At 36.2% G+C, this 22,857-nt stretch overlaps 1 protein-coding gene across 10 annotated transcripts in view; it reads left to right on the top strand.

Annotated features, from left to right (window-relative positions):
• Nucleotides 1-22,857, top strand: part of HERC1 (HECT and RLD domain containing E3 ubiquitin protein ligase family member 1) — an 87,761-nt gene that overhangs the window by 40,855 nt on the left and 24,049 nt on the right. For 6 of the 10 annotated variants that reach the window (XR_003255508.1, XM_026077855.1, XM_026077859.1 and 3 more), the window contains exons 30-51: nt 1,023-1,178; nt 1,411-1,517; nt 1,761-1,871; nt 1,957-2,133; nt 3,021-3,260; nt 3,472-3,555; nt 4,113-4,633; nt 6,763-7,538; nt 8,633-8,831; nt 9,811-9,971; nt 11,629-11,745; nt 11,913-12,144; nt 13,359-13,483; nt 13,724-13,944; nt 15,327-15,595; nt 16,162-16,214; nt 17,462-17,662; nt 18,281-18,455; nt 19,185-19,455; nt 19,911-20,124; nt 20,895-21,151; nt 21,743-21,870. Coding sequence is in view for 9 of the 10 variants with exons in the window: in XM_026077855.1 (XP_025933640.1) it covers nt 1,023-1,178; nt 1,411-1,517; nt 1,761-1,871; nt 1,957-2,133; nt 3,021-3,260; nt 3,472-3,555; nt 4,113-4,633; nt 6,763-7,538; nt 8,633-8,831; nt 9,811-9,971; nt 11,629-11,745; nt 11,913-12,144; nt 13,359-13,483; nt 13,724-13,944; nt 15,327-15,595; nt 16,162-16,214; nt 17,462-17,662; nt 18,281-18,455; nt 19,185-19,455; nt 19,911-20,124; nt 20,895-21,151; nt 21,743-21,870 (4,795 nt within the window). In the remaining variant the exon portion in view is untranslated. The remainder of the gene's footprint in view (nt 1-1,022; nt 1,179-1,410; nt 1,518-1,760; nt 1,872-1,956; nt 2,134-3,020; nt 3,261-3,471; nt 3,556-4,112; nt 4,634-6,762; nt 7,539-8,632; nt 8,832-9,810; nt 9,972-11,628; nt 11,746-11,912; nt 12,145-13,358; nt 13,484-13,723; nt 13,945-15,326; nt 15,596-16,161; nt 16,215-17,461; nt 17,663-18,280; nt 18,456-19,184; nt 19,456-19,910; nt 20,125-20,894; nt 21,152-21,742; nt 21,871-22,857) is intronic. The other 4 variants (XM_026077861.1, XM_026077856.1, XM_026077857.1 and 1 more) reach the window with 4 other exon arrangements.

The raw sequence follows: 22,857 nt of genomic DNA on the forward strand, positions 1-22,857 counted from the left end.
CTCCCTCTACTGTATTGATTCTTTCTGGATTATTCTTAACTTTGTCAATTAGATTAAAAAGTCACCATTTTTTTTCTTGCTCATGACAAATTGATATACAAATCCTCTGATACATGAATATTTTCACATAATTTCCAGTCTGTTACTGAGCATTTTAAATTTCTGTAGAAATTGTATGTTTGAAGAAATTTTTAATTGTAGCTTGGTTTTAGGTGTACAGATGTTTTAGTTGTGCTTATAACTGTCTTTGTTTATAAGCAACTTGATGGCTGTGGAATTCATAAGATAAACATAAGAAATTAGTTCAATAAGAAATTAGTATATAAGGTCATCTCTTTCCGCAAACATATGTTTGTTAAGATAGTAATGTCAGCCCCCTTGGAATAGAAATTAGAGCAGTGATGAAGCTTAGTGTTTTGCATCAAAAATCCACACAAAACAAAAATACACATTGAAACCAATGGTTAACTTTTATATTACAGGGTCATTTATAATTACTCATTTAATACCTGGTCATTTTATTTTTAGTTACAGATCAGTTTGTTGCCACTAACAAGGACTGCCAGTATTTTCTGTTATCTTCTAATCAAGTCTATAATACGGTTCAGATGCTTACATCTATCTTTAAGTTGTTTGGCTCTATTTTATATTAAATACATAGAGCTTGGAAATACTGAAATGTGGTTTTATTTTTTTAATAAGATATATAGTTGTGTATGCAAATTAGAATAGGTTGCTTTAACATAAGTCCTAGTGCCTATGTTCCGTAATGCACTGTCTGATACTTGAGTAGCTATATTTTTCCAAATGCATGCTAGTCCACATAGTGTAGCCTAACAATGTAATTTAGCTGTATTCTTTTCAGGACTTGCTACTCTCAAAACTGACAACATCACAAAACTCAACCGTGAATGTCTGCCTTATTTTTTCTGATTTTATTTTGACTTTGAAATTGGTTATTTGTAGATACTGTAGATTTATGAGTGAGGATATAAATGAAACCTTTTAATTTAACTTACTAGCTGCCCTCCGAAAGCAACATGCAGCAGAATTGCACTTGGGAGACTTTCTCGTTTTCCTACGCAGAGTTGTTTCATCAAAAGCAATTCAGTCAAAAATGGCATCTCCAAAATGGACAGAAGTACTTCTTAACATTGCTTCTCAAAAGTGCTGCTCAGGTATGAACTTTTCAAAATGTCCCCAATGGTTACTTGCATTTCTGTAGTGCTGTTCCTAAAAATAGGTCCTATTAGAACATGTTACATGGTCAGCACCTTAAACTGATTGCAGTAGATGTACATGAGCTATGCTTTGGAAAATTGTGCCACTGGTGGCCTGCAGATGACTTCATAGGTGTGTGCCTGATGCAGAAATCATTTTTAGATTATTAACGTACTGTCTGATTTTTAGGAGTTCCCTTGGTTGGCAATTTGAGGACTAGACTACTTGCACTTCATGTACTAGAAGCTGTCTTACCTGCTTGTGAATCTGGCGTTGAAGATGATCAAATGGCTCAGGTTTATATTTTGTTACAAGCTTTTATACCTGTTTCTTTAAAAAGTCTTATTAAATAAACTTCTGCATGTTTGGTAGGTTTTCTCAGAATCCAGATCAGGTGAGGGTCAGTGTAGATGCTTGCTTATCTAACAGTACTAAATGTTTTGACATTTATAGCTACAAAACAAAGTAAAACAACATAATATTATTTGTTGTCCTTGTCTTGTATTTAAAATGATGTGAATCATGTTCTAATACACCAGGTTGTTGAACGATTATTCTCACTTCTGTCCGACTGCATGTGGGAGACTCCAATAGCTCAGGCTAAACATGCAATTCAAATAAAGGAGAAAGAACAAGAAATGAAACTGCAGGTAATGATGCTTTTACTTTCTCTTTTGACTGAATACAATTGAGTTACATTATTACAAATATTTTATTTTGTTCCATTTCTGATAGAAGCAAGGAGAGTCTGAAGATGAAGATGAGAATCTTCCTATACAGGAAGTGTCCTTTGACCCTGAGAAAGCTCAGTGCTGCATAGTGGAGAACGGGCAAATTTTAACTCATGGCAGTGGAGGTAAAGGATATGGTTTAGCATCCACTGGAGTTACTTCAGGGTGTTACCAGTGGAAGGTAGGTTGTATAAAAGTGTATTTCTACTGTTCTTTTACTGTGATTTGGAAAAATACTTTGACTTATAAGTAATAACTTTGTTTTTTTTTCCTTAGGAAAGTGTTTTTGAATAAAATATTCGATATAAAGTGAACTGTTTGTGACTGCTTTTGAGCACTGACATTTGGAGCATATTTTCAGTTGACAGTTCACAGATGGGAGGCTGTGAATCCATGTTGAGTGTTTGTGGTGGTGGTACTTGTCCCTTAGATCCATAGTCAGCATAAGTATGCATTGGCTTGCAATAGTTATCTACTGAACTACATAGATTTTGGATTTCTCCTCTAGTGAATACACTTTGTTTTCTTCCAAAAAGACAGATCAGCCTGACTGACAAGATTAGCCTTTAATACATCATACAGAGTAATTTTTTTGGAAATATAGATAAATAAACAGTTTTAGCCCTTGTTTGTACCATCTTTGAGCACAACAGTTTTAGCATGTTATAGTTCTTCTTTACTTGAATCTACATAAATCACTCACTGTGAACTTGAGGAATAAAGCTTGCTTATTTCTGTTACGTTATTATCACCACTTGTAACCCAACTTGTGTGTGTGTGTTTTGAGTCAGAAAAAATATGACTTTCTTGTGTGTTTTATACAGTTTTCTTGGGTGTTAGTGGATTAAGATTGAATGACTTGTTAATGACCAATTTTATGCACCAAAAGGTCATTTTAGAGGTAGAACATCCTTTTAGCTATTAAAATTTTTGACTTATGAAATGCTTTTGAGTGAAACACTTAAAAATATACATAAGCATGTGTAATAAGGTAAATTCTCATTGTTTTCTTGTTCTAATATATATTCTTGACTTTTTTTTTTCATGCTTTTGTGTTTTGCTTACTAGTTCTACATTGTGAAGGAGAATCGAGGCAATGAGGGCACGTGTGTAGGAGTTTCTCGCTGGCCAGTACATGACTTTAACCATCGCACTACCTCAGATATGTGGCTATACAGAGCCTATAGTGGTAACCTTTACCATAATGGAGAACAAACTTTGACTCTGTCCAGCTTTACCCAAGGAGATTTCATCACATGTGTATTAGATATGGAAGCAAGAACTATTTCTTTTGGTAAAAATGGAGAGGTATTTAACAGTTAATTGTTTCTTTTTGGTGTTTTTTCAATAGTAATTTGGCACATATATTTTGTATAAAGCTAAGCATAATGACTAAAACAAGACAAGTGACAGTTTCAGTACTTGAAAGGATTCTAATACAGGTGTAATTTTGTCACGCTTCATATTTTTGCTTGTTAAGGTGTTCTAAGTTTCTATTTTTTGGTTTGGTTTTAACTAGGAACCCAAACTAGCTTTTGAAGATGTGGATGCAGCAGAGTTATACCCTTGTGTTATGTTCTATAGCAGTAATCCAGGAGAAAAGGTAACTTAAATTTTCATCTACATAGATCAGAAGTTTCACCCGTTCTTTTCTGCTCTGTAATGTGGCAATGTTTTGGGTATTGCGTTTTGGGGGGTTTTTTGGTAGCTGACAGGTCCTGAGAATATCATCGTTTATTCATTATGTTTTATGACATACATTAGCATTACATTATTTTCACACTAGTTAGACTTTCATAAATTGCTGTATTGTGCAATCTATTCTAAATTTGAAATGTATTGTGCTGCTCAGAATACTCTACAGAACGAATGTTCTGTACAGAAGTTTGCAGCGAGTTCAGGGAAAACTTGGTATTAGGAATTCTAACTCGTCTAAGATAGTCTAATGTGAATAAGCACGAATTGTAATTTTCAGTATCTTTGAGTTTGTAGGGATGCAGGTTTTGTTCAGTGTTAAGGTGAATTTCCTAGGGAGCCAAAACAAAAGAAAGAAGTGCTAGTACATCTTCCTAGTCAGTAGGAAAGACTTCTGTATTAAAATAAGCTTCTGTAGGTATGTTGAGAGGATAACATTGCATATTGTTCTTTTTAAACACTTAGGTGAAAATCTGTGATATGCAAATGCGTGGCACACCAAGAGATTTGCTACCTGGTGACCCCATCTGTAGTCCTGTTGCTGCGGTCTTGGCAGAAGCCACTATCCAGCTCATTCGTATCCTTCATCGGACAGACCGCTGGACACACTGCATCAATAAAAAAATGATGGAAAGACTGAATAAAATCAAAACGTGCCTTAAAGAAGCAGGTCAAAAACTGAAGAAAAGTCGCTCAATTCAAAGTCGAGAAGAGAATGAGGTGAGAGAGGAGAAAGAAAGTAAAGAGGAGGAGAAAAGCAAGCATAGTAGGCATGGTCTGGCTGACCTCTCAGAACTGCAGCTGAAGATGCTGTGTGTGGAGGTGTGGCCTGTTCTAGCAATAATTGGTGGAGTTGATGCTGGTCTGAGAGTTGGAGGTCGATGTGTACACAAGCAAACTGGACGTCATGCCACCTTACTTGGAGTAGTGAAGGAAGGCAGTACATCTGCCAAGGTTCAGTGGGATGAAGCAGAGATTACTATCAGGTACAGTATGCTCATTTCCTGCTCTTTTCACAAGCTAGTGATACCCTGTGCTTGGAAAACTTCAGAAGTAACGTACGTTTTACATTGGAGTCATGTTGATCAATTATTTTAAGCTTAAATTTTAAAATAATGTAGATGAATTTGGCKCTCTAAAACAAACATTATGACTTGAACTTTGCTATATAGGAATAAAATACTTTGTATATTAAATATATATTTGATAGTTTGGAATTGATCAGCATCATTAGACTTCTTAAATTTGGACCCTAGGTTTCATAATTGTGGTTGTGACTAACTTGCCAGCTTTTCTAGATTTGAAATGAGCTTTGCTTATTTTAGTAGGTTGTACGTATTGGCTAACTAATACATCGTTGCTGTCTTAATTTATTACAGCTTATTGTTTATGACTATAAAGAACACAGATTTTTACTGGGTAGTGCACACTTTTGTTTTACATGGTGAACCGGGTTCTGAAGAGAGTTCTGATTTGGTTTCTCAGAATTGAGAAGAGATGTCTCTGCTGCATTGGCCTTTGCTTCCTGGGGGCCTGGAAATGCTCCCTGGGGCTTGAGGAGGGGTCAAGGCCAGGAAGTGGGAGGATTTTCTCTTCTCATGGTGGGTGGATGTCAGTATTCAGATTAATGCTGCCTTGAAGCAGCACCTATTCGTTCTCTGACCTGCATTAGAGAGCTAAAGGAATGCCCCTGTATTTGATGTTGTACTCTGGAGTTGTAATTCTGCAGATGATGGTGAGAACTGGGGAGGAGACTGGAAGAAGATACTCCTTTTTCTGCCTTTCTTCAAAGGGAAGGCACTTTGAAGAAACTCTGAAACAAACCTAGTGATGTTTCTGGGCTCTGTAGTTCTCTCACAGGAATTGCCTGTGTTTTTTTGTGGAAGAGGTTTGATTCACTAAATTCCTTAAACTCCTTATGGCCATAGTTGAACCTTAATCTTCTGCAGAAATGCAGAAATTGAGCAGTAATTACTTTTTTTTCTACACCAATTATAACTGCGTTTTGAAACAACTGGGCTCAGTTCACGTCTTAGAACTGTTGCTATTTTATGTCTACCTTGTCAATATGCAAAGGCTGTTGTCACTCTATCTAACTATACTGAGGTGCAATTGATTATCAAATTTAGTCCCAGGTATAAATTATTTCAAGTATGCCCATGTGACAGTATGGCCTTAAAATAAAGTAAGCATGCCCTTAAAATTATTTTAAATACTATTTCAGTGACGTGGTGCAGCACTTGTACATAGACAAGCTCTTGGCAATGCATTGAGTTAAGTTCAGAATGTCCCTTAATTAAAAACAGATTAAAGCTTGCTTTCATTTTTAAGTAGAAGTTAACATTCTAAGAGGAGGAAACATCTGGGGGATTATGAAAGGAAGATTTTGAAATCCCCTTTCTGCTGGATGTATGGAAAATACAGGCTGGTCAATTTTTGTCCTGCTTACAATGAAAATTAGTCAAGTATAGCAGTTCAAAATATAACAAAAAAGTTGTCACTGAGTGTGGGCAGACAGCTGGGCAGACAGCTAGGCAGACATATGTGTCTGTTGGGTTTTCTGATCTGTGTTTTAAGGAGTTATTGTCCTCTTAAGGGAATCTGTCCTAATATAACTAGAGTCAGAAGTATCATAAGGTGCTCCTTTGTGGTGAACGTTTGAACGGGAAAGTGAGGTCAGTCAAGGCTTTTGCTTAATGCTGAAAAAGTCCAGGAATGCTTTCTAGCTAAGCTTTTATGCCTGTTCACAAATTCAGCTGTTGTGTGAAGATAAAATTTGGTTTAAGCTAGCTTTTCTTATTAAAGGTCTGTTACATATTTCTAAATAATGTAGCAGAAAGTTCTGTCAGCACTTAATTCACATCTTCTGTGATGTTTCTGGATTTTAATGGTCGTTATTGAAAACATGCATGCTTTGTTGCCTTGCTCTGATACCATATCTCCCCATTTTCTGTTCATAACCTCATTTTCCCCTGTTTACATTTAATTTTTAGAATTGATTCATTTATTTTGTTAAATATATTTTACACCCTACTTTGCCTACATTATTTCCTGTACTTTCCTCCTGTCTCTCCCTCACTTGCTTTTTCCTGTGTCATTCTGATCTTTATTAAAGCTTCCCAACTTTTTGGTCGCCTAGTGATACTCCATTGTATAATCTGGAGCCCTGTGAACCACTGCCTTTTGATGTTGCAAGATTTCGTGGGCTGACAGCTACTGTGTTGCTGGACCTTACCTATCTGACTGGTATTCATGAAGATATGGGAAAACAAAGCACCAAGAGACATGAGAAAAAACACAGACATGAATCTGAAGATAAAGGGGAAATGGACCAGAAAACAGAGGGTGATGGTGGATCAGATGTACGATTAGGACAAAGTGCTGATGATAACAAAGGACATAGTACTACAAGCTCCAAGTCAGAAAATGAAATAGCTTCCTTTTCTTTAGAGCCATCAACACTAGCTATGGAATCCCAACACCAACCCACTGAAGGAAGAAAAAAGAATCATGAACACACGCCAAGAAATCATGATATAGTGCAGTCAGAAATCAGAGCAGTACAGCTATCTTATCTTTATCTTGGTGCTATGAAGTCACTTAGTGTTCTTCTTAGCTGTAGTAAATATGCTGAACTATTGTTAATACCAAAAGTACTGGCAGAAAACGGTCACAACTCTGATTGTGCTAGTTCTCCAGTTGTTCATGAAGACGTTGAAATGCGTGCTGCCTTGCAGTTCCTGATGCGACACATGGTGAAACGGGCAGTCATGCGTTCACCAATTAAAAGAGCTCTAGGACTGGCAGATTTGGAACGAGCACAAGCCATGATCTACAAGTTAGTGGTTCATGGGCTGCTGGAGGATCAATTTGGTGGCAGACTTAAACAAGGTACATTTTCAAAATTATGAAAGTATAGTAAAAAATTAATCTTTATTTTCATTGAAATTAAGAGGAACAATGATAATATAAATAACAATCTTAACATTTTTCTGTGGTTATACTTTGGAGTAGTCTTAATTGGAGAGAGAAACTTTACAAAGATCATTTACTGCTTTATAGAGTTAGTACTGATTTTTTTGTCTTTCYCTCAATTCCTTATTTTAATAAAAGTGGATGCATATCAGTCCATCAGAAATAAAAGGATTTCTAAATTGTCTTTATGCATTTGAAAAATGAGCAGTTCTATGTATATTTGTCAGAAGGACTTGTATGTGACATGAATCTAACAAAGCTTACTGTTGTTAAACGTGGTTGTATGCAATCACGGTAACTCATGGTGTTGAGCATGTGTATGTTCAGGCTGTAAGTAACTTCTGTTTCTATCTGTGAAAAACCTCTGTGAATCAGATTTTTTTTTTTTTTTGGAGATACTTGGCATTGCACTAACAGAGGCCAAGGAGAGAATGTATATCATGTTTTTTTTCATCTTGAAAGTCTGTATATTACAGAGTGCAACTTCAGGGAAACTACTTGAATTATTTTAAAAGAAAAAATATCTAAAATAGCAAAGCTAATTACTGTGCTATCTGGTTCTTTACCATCTTACAGACTACTTACAAAACAGCCAAAAATCCTTCAGAAATCTGTAAGTTAAGCAGCTGAGATGAAAATAGCTTTATAATTAATAAGCTCTCTTTCTGTATCTGAGATTTCTTTCTCCTTTGCCTAAGAGAATAATCCTAGCTGCTGTAATGCTAACTATATTAAGATCTAACCAAACAAATGGCTTTTGTTCTCATCTAGGAAGATTCATTTATGACTTACCTTATATCAGTGTGACAACAGCAAGACCAACTGATAGACCAATTTATTTACATTAGTCAGTGAGTTATTGGTAGAATTATTTCTGTGTGTTTCTGCACACTCCTTTCTTTGGGGAGAATTCTAAAGATCAATACTTATTTCATAAAGCTTAGCAATAGCTACTCTTTTACTCTACACAGCTATATTGATGTTCTTGTAATGTCCTTTTTGTGTTGCAGAAGTAGATCAACAAGTAGAAGAAGGTGATCAATCTCAGCAAGCCCAAACACCAGTTACAACCAGCCCTTCTGCTTCTAGTACAACATCTTTCATGAGCAGCTCTCTGGAGGATACTACCACTGCTACTACTCCAGTAACTGATACTGAAACAGTTCCAGCTTCAGAATCACCTGGTGTTATGCCTCTCAGTCTTCTTAGGTAAAATATCTTTATTTTCAGCATATTTGATTTTGTGTGTGTGTGTAGGGAACAAGTTGTGTAATTTACATACAATATATGCCTTTAGCTCTCTAAGAGTCTTTGAAACGTTTTTATTTACTGTCATGAATTGCCTCTGCAGAAGGCAGAACTTTGTTACTCTGCCTTGCAAGACAGGCTTCTAGCAATAAAAGAGCTGTTAAGAATTTATTTGTGTAGCATCTGAGTTCTTCAGGACAGCAGAAAATATCGTCCTGACATTGTCCTTCAGTTTTTGTGCTTATTGGATTTAGTTTAGATAACATGTTTTTGAAATTCCTTATTTTAATGAATAATTGTTGATTCTTGAACTAGAGCAGGTCTTAGTTTGCAAGTGACACTTCAGTTCCTGTTTGTTTCATCTTCCCCTCACATACTGTAATGGAAGTAAGATAAAGCTAGTTAATCTCCTTGATAGATCTGCAGAGACTATTTCTGATGTGGAAGAAAATCTGCTTTACACTGAATAGAGCCCAGTTCTAATTGATTCTGGTGGTGTACCTGATTTCCGTTCTTAGAGGCTTTGCAGATATAATTTGAGGAAAAACAGGAACTAAGTTCTATTACCAAGACAGTGAAAGTAAACTATTCACCTTACAAGGAACCATTCCCTAGGCTGATATAGCTAGGCTGAGTTCTGAACAAACTAGGGAAATGGAAGAGACTTCTCATTTATCTCTTAGGACAGCACTCTGTCTGTGGGGTTTTTGTAGGTGTGTACTTCGGAATTTAGCTGCCCAGCCAAAATGGTCGGAATGGGCTGTTCCTGCAGGTTTCCCCCCACGCGCACTGTATGTACTGCCCCTTACCCTTACAAAATTCAATGCTGTAAGGGTGCCAAAGGTATGACTTGCCAAGTGCACTCTAATTTGATGCGTTACTAGCAAATGTCAGACCTTCTTTGGGGTAGCTCTTTAATATATGTTGTTCTCTTTTAAAGGCAAATGTTCTCCAGTTACCCTACTACAACGGTACTTCCAGCCCGACGTGCTCAGACTCCTCCAATATCTTCTTTACCAACATCTCCTTCAGATGAAGTTGGAAGGAGACAAAGCTTGACCTCTCCTGATTCCCAGTCTGCAAGGCCTGCCAATCGTACAGGTATACTTGTATTCAATATAGATGGAAATATGGACTGTTAGTAAATTTGCATAAGTTCAGTATAGTTTTTTGAGATATTGGAAACCAGTAAGATTTCTTTTTAATATGACTAAGCATGCAAAGCATTCTTGAAAACCTTTTAATGACTATCTTAGAGCAAAAAGCTGTAGACTGTCTAGCTGTAGACTTTATCAATCAGTGAAATTAGTTTTTAAAAGCTGTGGAATGGATTACATACTGATGCTCTTTTATATAAAAACAAGAATGCAGTATTATTGATGATTACTTCAAAATGTTAATCTCATTTGGGCTTGTTTCCTTGGTTGCTTACCACTGTTGAGTGCAGTAATTTTTCTCGCTTATCGTAAATCATATACCACCAAGAAAACAAGAATTGGTATATTTTATGATACATATGATAGTATATACAATCTGAAATTTAATCCTTCCAATTAATCTTGTTTAATGAGATAGCAAGGGCTCTCCAACTTTGCATCTTCATGTCCTCATACTGCGCTCTGGAATCACGTGAAGGTAATGGGAGGCTTTTATTATTACCTGCGCTGTACTACTCAAAACAGACTCTCATTGCTATTTGCTCTATTCCAGTATACATACAGAATGGGATAGCTAAGAGACTTTGCAGGCAAATTGTTGCATGAGAATCTTGAGCTTCTAAAGAACTCAACTGAGTATTGTGATCCAAAGGAGATGTTATTGAAAGGAAACATAAAAGTCTGTATATGTTTCTTATTAAATTAATAGAAGAGACTAAGTTGAACTAAATTCTCCAGATTTCATGCTCAGTGATGAGAAACAAAATCTTTGCTTTAAAATTCCTGAYTGATAAAACTTGTAATTCTTGCTCTGGAATCTTTGCTATTAGTCTACTCTTTTAGCTGTCTCAGTTGTTGCACAGCCACCAGTCTGCTCAGTTTTACATCTCATTTTTAACAATGAGATGACTTGCTTCTAATTCATGATCCAGTCTTCACATCAAGGTTCGTTAGTACATTTAATGCTTTCCTTGATCAGTCCTCATTTTTATGGCAAATAATAAGGAAATCCTATTTTCTTTGCTATTAAAATTTTGGGGAGTTCCTGATCTTTTCAGATTCCTTTGATTTGTTTTGTTTTCCCTGGAGAGACTCTTTGCACAAAAATATAGCCTAACCTGCAAGGAGATTTTTCAGATATCTGCCGGCAGCTTGGTGGGGGTCTCGTTCTGTGTCTTAAGAGGAAAATATATTTGTGTGATCACATAACGTTTGGGAATCTTGATTCAGGCAAGGATACTTTTATCTAGTCTACCTAAATACAGACCAAGTAGATAATTTGGTAGAGTTTTAACTGAAAATAAACTTCTTAGAAATACATTAAAAGGAGTAGTTGTTTAAATATCATCGATGTCCTAGTTTATTAAATAGAGGCTTGCATAATATATATGTTACCCATAAGCATGAACACCCTCTGGTTTCATTTCAGGGAGTATCTTATTTTGTGCTAGAAAGCAGTAGGGAGGAAACTTGTTGAAGACAATTATTCCCTTATTTGCAGCTAATATAGATCTTTGCCAAACTGGAATGAGGTCTGATAAAGTGAAAAAGACTAAAGAAAGATTTATACACTTTACATTTAATTCTTTCTGTCCTTTTAGCTTTGTCTGATCCAAGCAGCCGACTGTCAACATCCCCTCCTCCTCCTGCCATTGCTGTTCCCTTGTTAGAAATGGGATTCTCCCTCAGGCAAATCGCAAAAGCTATGGAAGCCACAGGTAATCTGTAATTATAATATCAGTTTATACTGAAAAATTAAATTAATAAGAAACACACTTTTTTTCAGCAGAATACTTAATTTTTAAACTCCATAAGCATTTATGGGGAAAAAACAGATTTTTCATCATCAATGATATAATACAAAGTGTGATTTTTCTGCTTTCAGGTGCCAGAGGAGAAGCAGATGCACAGAATATCACAGTGCTGGCCATGTGGATGATAGAGCATCCTGGAAACGAAGATGATGATGAGCCCCAGTCAGAAGGGACTGCAGATTCACGACATGGGACAATAGTCTCTGGAAGTGGTGGAAAATCTAGTGATCATTGTTATTTGCAGTCACCAGGTGATATCCCTTCTGCTGATGCCACTGAAATGGAGGAAGGCTTTAGTGAAAGGTAACGTTTATCTTTCTTCTAATTGTGTAAAATCTGTTGCTGAAAATGCAGATCTCACAAGTTGAGTGTTACTAGGAGAAAACTCTGGAATAACACTTGAATTGTGTTAGAACATGAATAAAAGCAAAGGTGCAATTAAACTAGGTTTATAGGGTGTGTTAATTTTACAGGACTCTTCATCTGTAGTTCTGGGGAAGAATGTAAGCTGAGCATCTTTCCTTCAAAAAAAAAAAAAAAAGAACAGGGAATGAAAAAGTGAAGGCATGTAACTACATTTTGCCTGCAAGGCAAATAATAATAATAAAGAAAAATTCATTGGAATAATCTTTTTTTTCTTTCTTTCTTTCTTTCTTTTTCAGTGTATTCATGAACAGTTTTTTTTCTGCACTTTTTTTTTTTTAAATAAATTTTTGGTTTGTCCAGAGAGGATGAAACTGAACTAAAGTTCATGTTCTCAATCATGTTCATGACCTGAGATCTAACTTATCTATTAATCAAGGAGGAAAGCTTTTTTCTCTTTTTTATCCTATAAATAATGATTATATTGTTTAATCACAGCAGTTGGGAATCATCATTTTATTAGTAAAGTAAATTAGTAAATTTAAAGTAAATCAGCTTTTTATTAGTAAAGATGACAGCTACACCATTTATTTTGAGAACATTGCTATTCAAATTCCTTAACCTTAATGAGATACTCAGTTAAAGGTTTCCTCAGTTACTTTGTCTCAAGTAAACTTTCATTTCACAGAGAAATTGCAGATTTCAGTTGCGAGAAATAAATTAAGTAACAAGAGTCAAACACTTGAATTCTTTTTTGCAAAAAAAAGATTTTGGCCAAAGGGGGGAATGATTGGGGCAGGGACAGAAATGTTGATTTATTTCTTTTAAAAAGAGAAAGAAACCTAGTTTATGCTGTAGCTAACACTGACAACATAAAATGAACACTCTCTCAACATTTCTGCAATGCTCGGGCACTATGGAATAGATTAATAGGTTCTGGCATCTCTGCATCTACTTTATTGAGGTACTTCTCATGGTCAAAAAGACTTGCAATAAATATGTGCAGCAGCAGGACAGAAAATTCTTGAGTTCCAAATTTCCTTTTTTCTTTTTTGATAAATAATGAATGAATAAATATGATCTTAGTATTTTTTTTCCCTTTTTTACTGTATATGGCTATTTAAAACTTACTTGTTCAATACAAATTCTCGTAGCCCTGATAACATGGATCATGCAGATAATGCAGCTTCTGCAAGTGGGCCTCCTTCTAGAAGTCGGTCAGCTGTTACAAGAAGACACAAATTTGATTTAGCTGCCCGAACATTGCTAGCACGAGCTGGTAAGTATATTAAGAGAATTCCAAGTCCTTTGCTAATCCAGTAAATTAGCAGAAGGAGGAGTGAGAAGTTATAAAACTGTCATTTGGATATCGGTGTCAGCATATGTTTAGCTTAATTTTTATGTGATAATTAAGTAGATAATGTTTAGCAGAAGAGTTAAAAACAGACCAGTGGTAGCTGAAAGCGCAGTCATTTTTATTACATGCAAAATAATGTCCTATTTTCTTTTTTCACTTGAGCGGGACTATACCGCTCTGTACAGGCCCACAGAAATCAGAGTCGAAGAGAAGGGATATCTCTGCAGCAAGATCCGGGTGCTCTTTATGACTTCAACTTGGATGAGGAGTTGGAAATTGACCTTGACGATGAAGCGATGGAAGCTATGTTTGGGCAAGACCTGGCTAGTGATAATGATATTCTGGGAATGTGGATCCCGGAGGTATTGGATTGGCCTACCTGGGTGTGTGTGACTGCAGCGGGGGCTGCTTTAACTTACTGCTTTTTGCATGTTCGTATTTTTAAATTTAAAATAACATGCATATGTTTATATCTGATCTGAAAATATCTTACTAAATGCTAGCAATGCTTAAAATCTTTTGTATTCTGTAGCTTAACTTTAGATAAGAATAGTACTTCCATGTGTTTCTTGCTCTGCTCTCCTGCATGTCCACAGGTTTTTTTTTCCCCCTTTTTCTTCCCTGAAAGATGAGAACAGAACTTGAATAGTTGTTGTTTTGATGATACTGCTTAGAAATTAAGTAGGTATTCCACATTGCTCAGCTGTGTTTGGGATAACAAACACAGTGGTAAATGTTTGTTCTATTTAAAATAATAAAGATAAAAAAGTATAACCCCATGTGTGTGATTTTCCCACTTCCCAGTGTAATCACAGAACATGAAAAACTTCTTTTTTTTTTTTAATCATTCTAGTGATACCTACATTTACAAGAACTTGGTGTAGTTCACTTCCGTAAAGTCAAATCTAAAAAGTTCTGATATGTAGCAACATAATTTACACTTAAATTGGTTTTGCTCTCTTAATTTAGTCGTGTCATGTTGTGTATCTCATTCTCTGAGACGGATATGGTGACAGGCCTCGCATGGTTGCTCTCTTGTTGTGGAGCCCCCACAAAACATATTTGGAATGGAAGAGAAATATAAAAGCTGTAGTCTGCGTGTTTGGATTATTTATCTGAATTTGACAAGCAACCTACGATGCTATAAACTTTCACTTCCTAATTATGACATTACCTGACTGATATGCAAGCGAGTTTCAGCATGCATGGTTAAATTCCCAGAGAGCTTATTTCATTTGAGCTTCTTGATGAAATTACTGATTTAGGACAGAAATGTAATTCTAGAAAAATGAAATTCAGACCGTGACTCAGAATATATTAACACAAATGCTGATTATTGTTGCTCAGTAAATGTAAAGTCTGATTGTCTGAAAACAGTGGATTTTTTCTTTGTTGCATCTAGTCTCAGTCAAGTTCTGAGAAGTATCAAATAACTCAAAGCAGCATTGATTGTGAACTAGCAAAGTGAGATGTGAAAAGTTATATTGTAAAGAATTTTGAGGTAGAACTGAAGTGAAATAGGAGAATCACGTCCTCTGAAACTTTACTTCCCACTTTTTTTTTCCTGTTCTGAAATGTTTTTCTTTTCCTTGTGTCATAAATTGCCTATTTCTGCTTTGCTTTTGTGAAAGTCACCCATATAAATATCACTTTGTGTGTGTAATAAAAATGGTCAGGAGCATCCCTAATGATAGAGGCATATTTTTATATCTAATGTGAGGATATTTATTCTGTACAAATAACAAGTGAAAATCTTATTATGCAGCATGTTTGTGAATCTGAAGACAGAGAAGAAGTAGTGGTCTGTGAACTGTGCGAATCCAGTGTTGTCAGCTTCAATCAGCACATGAAGAGAAACCATCCAGGCTGCGGCCGGAGTGCGAACCGCCAGGGCTATCGTAGCAATGGTTCTTATGTAGACGGCTGGTTTGGTGGTGAATGTGGAAGCGGAAATCCTTACTATTTATTGTGTGGCATCTGCAGAGAGAAATACTTAGCCCTCAAGAGTAAATCGAAAACATCAACTTCAGAAAGGTACAGAAGTAAAGGCAATGGAATACTGTGTGTGAAGACAGGAAACAGCTTAAAAGTATTTCCTAACATCACCGTTTTAAGAATCTGTTTGAGGGAATGAAAATTTAGCTGAAATTGCCAAATTCTGCTGCTAAATATTAGCAGAATTCTTGACTTCATCTATTTTAACTGAGGCTTAAAATCTTCTTCTGTATTCAACAAAGGCATATTCAGAAAAAGCTGTCTTGATCTTTCTTTCCTTTTTTCTTTTTTAATGTTTTAAAAAAATGAATTATCTGTTGGAATCTTGCATACTCTTGTCCATTCGAGAACTTCTTTTTTCAGTTTTGTCTGCTAATTACAGTACTTTTTACCGGCCTTTTTCACATTAGTACTGCAAAATGCTCTCCCCCCCCCTTTTCCCCCCACTTTTAGAAGCCCTTTTATTCATTTCTCTCCTCCTAGTCATTTTCAGAAATCATGTATACGTTGACCTAACAGTAAACCAAATTTAAAGCATGTACGCATATTTATGTAAAATATTGGAGCCATTAAGTTATTGTTTTCTTTTTGTTTTTTCCATATAGATACAAAGGTCAGGCTCCTGATTTAATAGGTAAACAAGACAGTGTCTATGAAGGTATGCTTATAAATTTTTCAAGGTGTTAAATACTTCACAAATGTGCAGTATTTTTATTTTTCCTTTTTCCATGCAAATGAACCTGTCATGAAACTGTACTTAAAGATGTACTTAAAATGTTCAGACTAGATTTAGTATTTTAATGTTTTTAAAATTCAAATGAAAAAAATGAGTGTCTCTCCCCCCCCCCCCCAATTCTTCATGTCATTTCCATGTTCTTCAAGTAGATGCAGTGGCCAATACTGTAAATTTGGGTGGGGTGGTATCGTGGGTAGATGTAACATCCAGAACTGCACATATAAAGCCTTATGTTCAGATACATTTTGCCCACCTCCTTGGCAGGACAGGTTTATTAGAATAAGTTAGAATCTTAGAAGAAGCTGGCATTAAGCTCACTGATACTTTTCTACCTTTTTGCTAGCTGAGAGTGTCTTGAGGATGTCTTTCACTGTTAAACAGTTTTTTCCAGTGACTGTAGAAAACCCTTCCCGGGTGGTTCTTTGATTCTGGGTATTTTGTAGCTTGTATGATCGCAGTTTTATGAGTTCCACATTTGACTATTTAAGAGAGCATAAGTGAGAACTCAAGTAGTTACGGGAAAGTTCATCATCTACCAGATAATGATGATCAGATTTTACTGTATGACGGGTAAGACAGAGGGTGAGGGATCAGCAAATATAAGTTGGCTTCTGTCTAAATAGCTGAGAAGTGAAAGGAGTGCTTAACTGAATTGCAATTACAGTGTTAAAATTTTTTTCTGGAAAAGAAAAGCAAAAGTCTAGATCTGTAATCATGACCTGAGAACTTTTTGCTTTTTGATTATGATTTAAAGCACAACCGTATGTCCATATTTCTCACTGTTTTCCAGGTTTGGGAGTTGTCTTATGGTATACRTGATGTCCAGAGCTTCTCATCTGTGTATTTTAAAACCAGCTAGTTTGATGCTTCAGAGAGTCATAAACATATTTTGCTTAAACTTATGAAATGTCTTACATAAAACTTATCTGCAGTAGTAATAAAGATCAAATTTAATGGAGGGGGGCAAGAGGGGGATTTTGTTTTTGCTTTTAGTGATTTACTCTGTTGTTTACTATGACAACACTGAAGATAGGAGTTTTGAAGACTGCTAGTTTTCAGATTGCAATTCATATTTTATACCCTATATTTGTTGGGGGTTTTAATTCATTAAAATTGTTCATTACTTTTAGGTTTTGTAATCAAGTCTAATTCTATTTGTCCAATTCTAGAAGACTGGGATATGTTAGATGTAGATGAAGACGAAAAGCTGACAGGAGAAGAGGAGTTTGAATTGCTGGCTGGACCCCTTGGTTTAAATGATCGCCGTATTGTGCCTGAGCCTGTACAGTTCCCTGACAGTGATCCTCTGGGTGCATCAGTTGCAATGGTGACAGCCACCAACAGTATGGAAGAAACATTGATGCAAATAGGTAAATTTAAGATGAATTCTATTTGAGGTACAAGTATCTCCCGTTTATTGTGATTTTATAGGGATAATGCAGAAATATTTTGAGGACAATTTTTCCTGCCTCTCACCATCAGGAAATGAAGACAGGTTCTAAATTTTCCTTTTATTTTAGAGAAGTTACAATGAGGGGCATGAGGCACTTATATTGACAGAAGGCTAGAAGCTCTGATTTACTATTAACATTATGACTGTAGTCCTACAGTGGATGCCAGCAGCATGTGCAGAACTCAAGGGAAGTTTCTTAGATTTAAGCTGGGACTTAGTAACCATCCTGTCAAAATACAAGATCAATATTTAAGTTCRTAGACCCCTCTAATGGGCAGAGAAAACAGAGGAATTAACTTGAATATTATCAAATTGTTGCCCATCTGTCCTGGGAAGTGAGGAATAATTGAATTGTGTAGAATTTTAGGAGTGTATTTTCCTCTCAGTCATTATCACTACAATTTTATATGTACAAAATGTTGAGAACTTAATGAGTAATTTACAAACTTAGGCCTAACTTGCTTTTGTGTTTATTATTGTACAATAATTTTTTATTCCTCTTTAAATGCTAATGCGAATCGTCATTATTTCAAAGGCTGTCATGGCTCTATAGAGAAAAGTTCTTCTGGCAGGATAACCTTAGGAGAACAAGCAGCTGCTCTAGTAAATCCACATGACCGTGTTATGGCCCTGAGAAGAGTGACAGCAGCTGCCCAGGTCCTCCTTGCAAGAACTATGGTTATGAGAGCACTGTCGCTTTTGTCTGTCAGGTATGTGGCGTCCTTGGCAACACTTACACCTTTTCATTTGGAAGCACTTATGTTTGCTAGGGATGCAGTTTTAAGCTATTTGGGAAAGTGACTCTTGTTTTATATATGTACGTCATATTATTGAGAGGAGAAGCTTGGCTGATTTCGTTCTTTTGAACTGTATATTTGAACTCTATGAAACAGATTTCTACATCTTACATGGAAAGGGGAATCCAGTAGTATCAGCCATCCAAAACATAGATGCTGTGTTTGTCAATGGGTTTTTGATCAAGATACGTATTAGAACTTAGAGGTAAATGTTAGAGGAAAGAAGACCTAGTATAGGAGACGATGGGAGATGAGAATTTAGTTTCTGGCTCTGCACAAAATCTCTGTGCAACTGTGAAGAAGTCACAGAGATCTCATATCCACATGTGCTTATTACCATGGTAAACTGTAAAAATGAGTTACCTGTGTAACTTTGATTATGACTGATTCCAGGTAAGCAGGTGGATTTTTGCTAAGGCAAGGCTATAATGTTGTTTGCCTTCATCTGCAGCTTAAAAAAAGGGGGGTTGGGGTGGGCTGCAGCTTTACTTCTCTCTCTTCCCCCTCCTCCTAAGTGGTAACAATATCTTGCTAATCAAACAGGCAGTGTTCACTAGTGTTTCAGGAGCACTTTTATCCAAATTTAACTTTCTTTAAAAATATAGTAACAAAACAAAGAACACCTGTATTCATTTTTCACAGTGGTTCCAGTTGTAGCCTGGCAGCTGGTCTTGAGTCCTTGGGATTAACAGATATCCGAACTTTGGTTCGTTTAATGTGCCTCGCCGCCGCGGGGAGAGCAGGCCTCTCCACAAGTCCATCCACTGTGTCAAGTTCAACAGAGCGATCTAGAGGAATACACAGCAAAACAAGCAAGCCTATATCTTGTCTTGCCTATCTGAGTACGGCAGTAGGCTGTTTGGCATCAAACACTCCTAGTGCTGCAAAACTGCTGGTACAATTATGTACACAGGTAGGACTGTTACCTCAACACAAACATTTATATCAGATTTCTTACACGTGAGATGAAGCAATACATTTTGTACATGTTGATAGTCTGTGCTGTCTTTTATCTTCTGAACTGTGAGACTGCACTCAGTTTGAGGATCTCCTTGGAGGGAGTTCTTATTTATGGCTTAGCACAAGGATATGTTTTATTGTTGTATTTTTTTGCTGGCTCTGCAAATGATGGTTTGCATATGGATGTTTCCATTAAGACCGTGTTTTTTCCAAGGCTGAAGCCTTGAGTTCCATATTGTACATGATTTTTGCATGTTAAAAAAATACTGGTTGGGAGCTGAGAATTTCTGCAAAAAAAAAAAGTAAATTTTTAAAACTCTGCATGATTCATTCAACACTTTTTTTCTGAAATTGGGGGGGTTTTTTGGTTAATCTAGAGATCTATCTATTTATTTATTTATTTTATAGAATTTGATTTCTGCAGCAACTGGTGTAAACTTGACAACAGTTGATGATCCAATTCAGCGAAAATTTTTGCCAAGCTTTTTAAGAGGAATTGCAGAAGAGAACAAACTTGTAACATCTCCAAATTTTGTGGTTACTCAGGCACTTGTAGCATTGTTGGCAGACAAAGGGGCCAAACTGAGGCCAAATTATGATAAAGCAGAAATTGAAAAGAAAGGTATGATATGGTTCTAATTTATTGTTTACCATTGTTAATTATTTAATCTTCAGTTCCTCATTTATGTTTATGGAGAGACTTGCTAGAATATAATATATATACTCTCAGTGTTTAAAAATGTACAAAACCTCTTTTAATCTGGGTAATTTTATAGTTTAGTATCATAGTACACAAATTTTACTTAGAAATGTGATTTTATTTCATAGTTGCATCTTCTGCCCCTTTAAAAGAAATCTAAACATTTAGAAGTATTCAAAGCCTATAGCTAAGGCATTCAGCCTCAGCTGTGCCACACAGTGACGTGAAGGGGAATAACATTCCTGCCACCAAGGTACTTTTCTGTCTGTGAGGCAGAACGTGGGGCTGCTGCTGCTGCTGCTGCTGCTGCTGTGAGAGGTGCGGGAACAGCAAAGCAATTGCTGTGCCTCGACACCAGGCTCCTGCTGTGGTAAGGGGAGGGAAAGACAGCAGTGCCAGCAGCTTATCTGTGTCAGAGGAGACTTTCTGTTTAGACAGCACTTACTGCTTGAGTGACCATTTTCTGTATGTTGGGAATAAGACTATTCTTTTTTTTTGGTGAAGTTTTAAAGGGGGTTATTTTTCTCTTGTTATCAGAAAAGCATGTTTTCTAACGGTTAACATGATTGTAACGTTTGGCATAAAATGTTAATCTTTTTCTTCTTTCTGGAAATTATGGCTAATGCTGTATTCATTTGTGCAATTCTGTTTCGTACTCATGTGGGCATCATCTCATTGTTTTGTTTAAGCAGGTTTAATTGCCCATTTGTATGCCCATCCTTCCTATGATCCTTCTGCTGTAGGCCCTCTGGAGCTGGCTAACGCACTAGCAGCTTGCTGCCTTTCTTCAAGGTTGTCTTCACAACATAGGCAGTGGGCTGCTCAGCAGCTGGTGCGAACTCTTGCAGCACATGATCGAGATAATCAAACTACTCCTCAGACCCTTGCTGATATGGGGGGAGACTTACGAAAATGTTCTTTCATAAAATTAGAGGCTCATCAGAACCGGGTAAGCATGATTTCTACCAAAATTGCATGAATTCTAATATTACACTTTTTTTGTAAAATACAGAAAAAGTAAAATGACTGTTTTTTTTACAAATATGCTAACTGGAATGATTTCCCACAAGAAGCAACTTTTTGGTGATAAAGCTAGTTATTGCTTCAGGATACCTCTGATGCAAAAAAACACATAGCTGCTTTGAAGCTTCATTTAAAGGAGATGTGAAACTATCTTCACAGTACATGAAGTCAACTGAATCACTACAAATCTTTTCTTAGACTAGATCTTAATTTGCATTAATTTGTCTGTGATAGTAGTTAATGTCTTTGTCCAGTGTTCTGCACAATAGTGGCCTGTGGAGCATGAATCTGAACAGTGTGCTGCATCCTTATGAAGTGCACTTGATTCCACCATACTACAGAAGGAGAAAAATGTAGCTTGTTTGTTTGATTGTTATAGCGGATTTAAATAATCAAGCTAATGCTTTGTGCCAGTGGTTAATGTTTTCATTAATATTTATATTAGTGAACAAATATACCTAAGCTTTAGGTTTAAACTCTGATTTTGCTATGATAATAATAATTTTGATTTTTGTAGGTCATGACATGTGTTTGGTGCAACAAAAAGGGACTTTTGGCGACTAGTGGAAATGATGGCACTATAAGAGTATGGAATGTTACAAAAAAGCAATATTCATTGCAACAAACATGTGTGCTCAACAAGTTGTAAGTTGATACTTTATAATAGTCAAATATTTAACTTAAGCTGTGATCATGCAAGATAATGAAAAAGGCCCAATTCCACAATATCTCTTGCACAAATATTCACTCACTTTTTCTTTGGGACTTTTGCTGTGTTGTGTTTATGGCATGCAAAGTAAATTAAATGGCTTAAAACTGAAAAGAGAACTTAAATTTCAAGGTGGTAAGAGCTAATATAAGGAGATCATGCTAAAACTGTTTAAAAACATTCTTAATAAATTCATCTAATGACGAATGAGTAAAATAAGAACTCTAAGGGACTGTCATATGAAAGCAAATCTCAGATATTCCTTCAGCTGGTTCCAGTGGGCAGTTCAGAGGGTACACATGGTATTTACAAATGTGGTGGTTCTGGTCAAATGTTGAAAAAATAATTTCTGACTTTTGGGCTTCAGGTGCTTAGAATAATTGCCCATCATGAAAGTGTCTGGGAAATATTATGGTATTGTTTGGATGTCACACCCCTCAGGGTGAACATTCAAATTCTGTATAAACTGACTTAAAGATTTTAGAATTTTGCTTATGATTCATCAACAGTCTCTGTAATAAAATCCCTAACAAATAATAATGCAATTCTCTGAAACTAGTAAATGGAGCTAGTCTGAACCCAAACAGATTGAAATAAATAAATAATAATTAGTCATTTAGCCTTACTAAGAAGTATTGAAAGGATGTTCAGGTTCAGCAGGTTGTAGTATGGGACAAAGAACACTTACAGCTATATCTAAGGGCTTCTAGCTCCAAAACTGAGGTGGGTCGGTATGTTGATGCCTTTCATTAATTACAACATCCTGAGCAGTAGTCCAGCTGGCACTGCGTTATACCTAGACAGAAAGGGGTTTGGGGGTTGCTGAAAGACAAGTAAATTTTATGAATTGTATTTTAGGGTTCTTTTACCTAGAAAAATGAAAAATGGCAGATGAGTATTAGTCTCATTGAAAATAGAAGATG

This window comes from Apteryx rowi, unplaced genomic scaffold (assembly GCF_003343035.1).
Source record: "Apteryx rowi isolate R43461 unplaced genomic scaffold, aptRow1 scaffold_463, whole genome shotgun sequence".
In the NCBI taxonomy this organism is placed as follows: domain Eukaryota; kingdom Metazoa; phylum Chordata; class Aves; order Apterygiformes; family Apterygidae; genus Apteryx; species Apteryx rowi.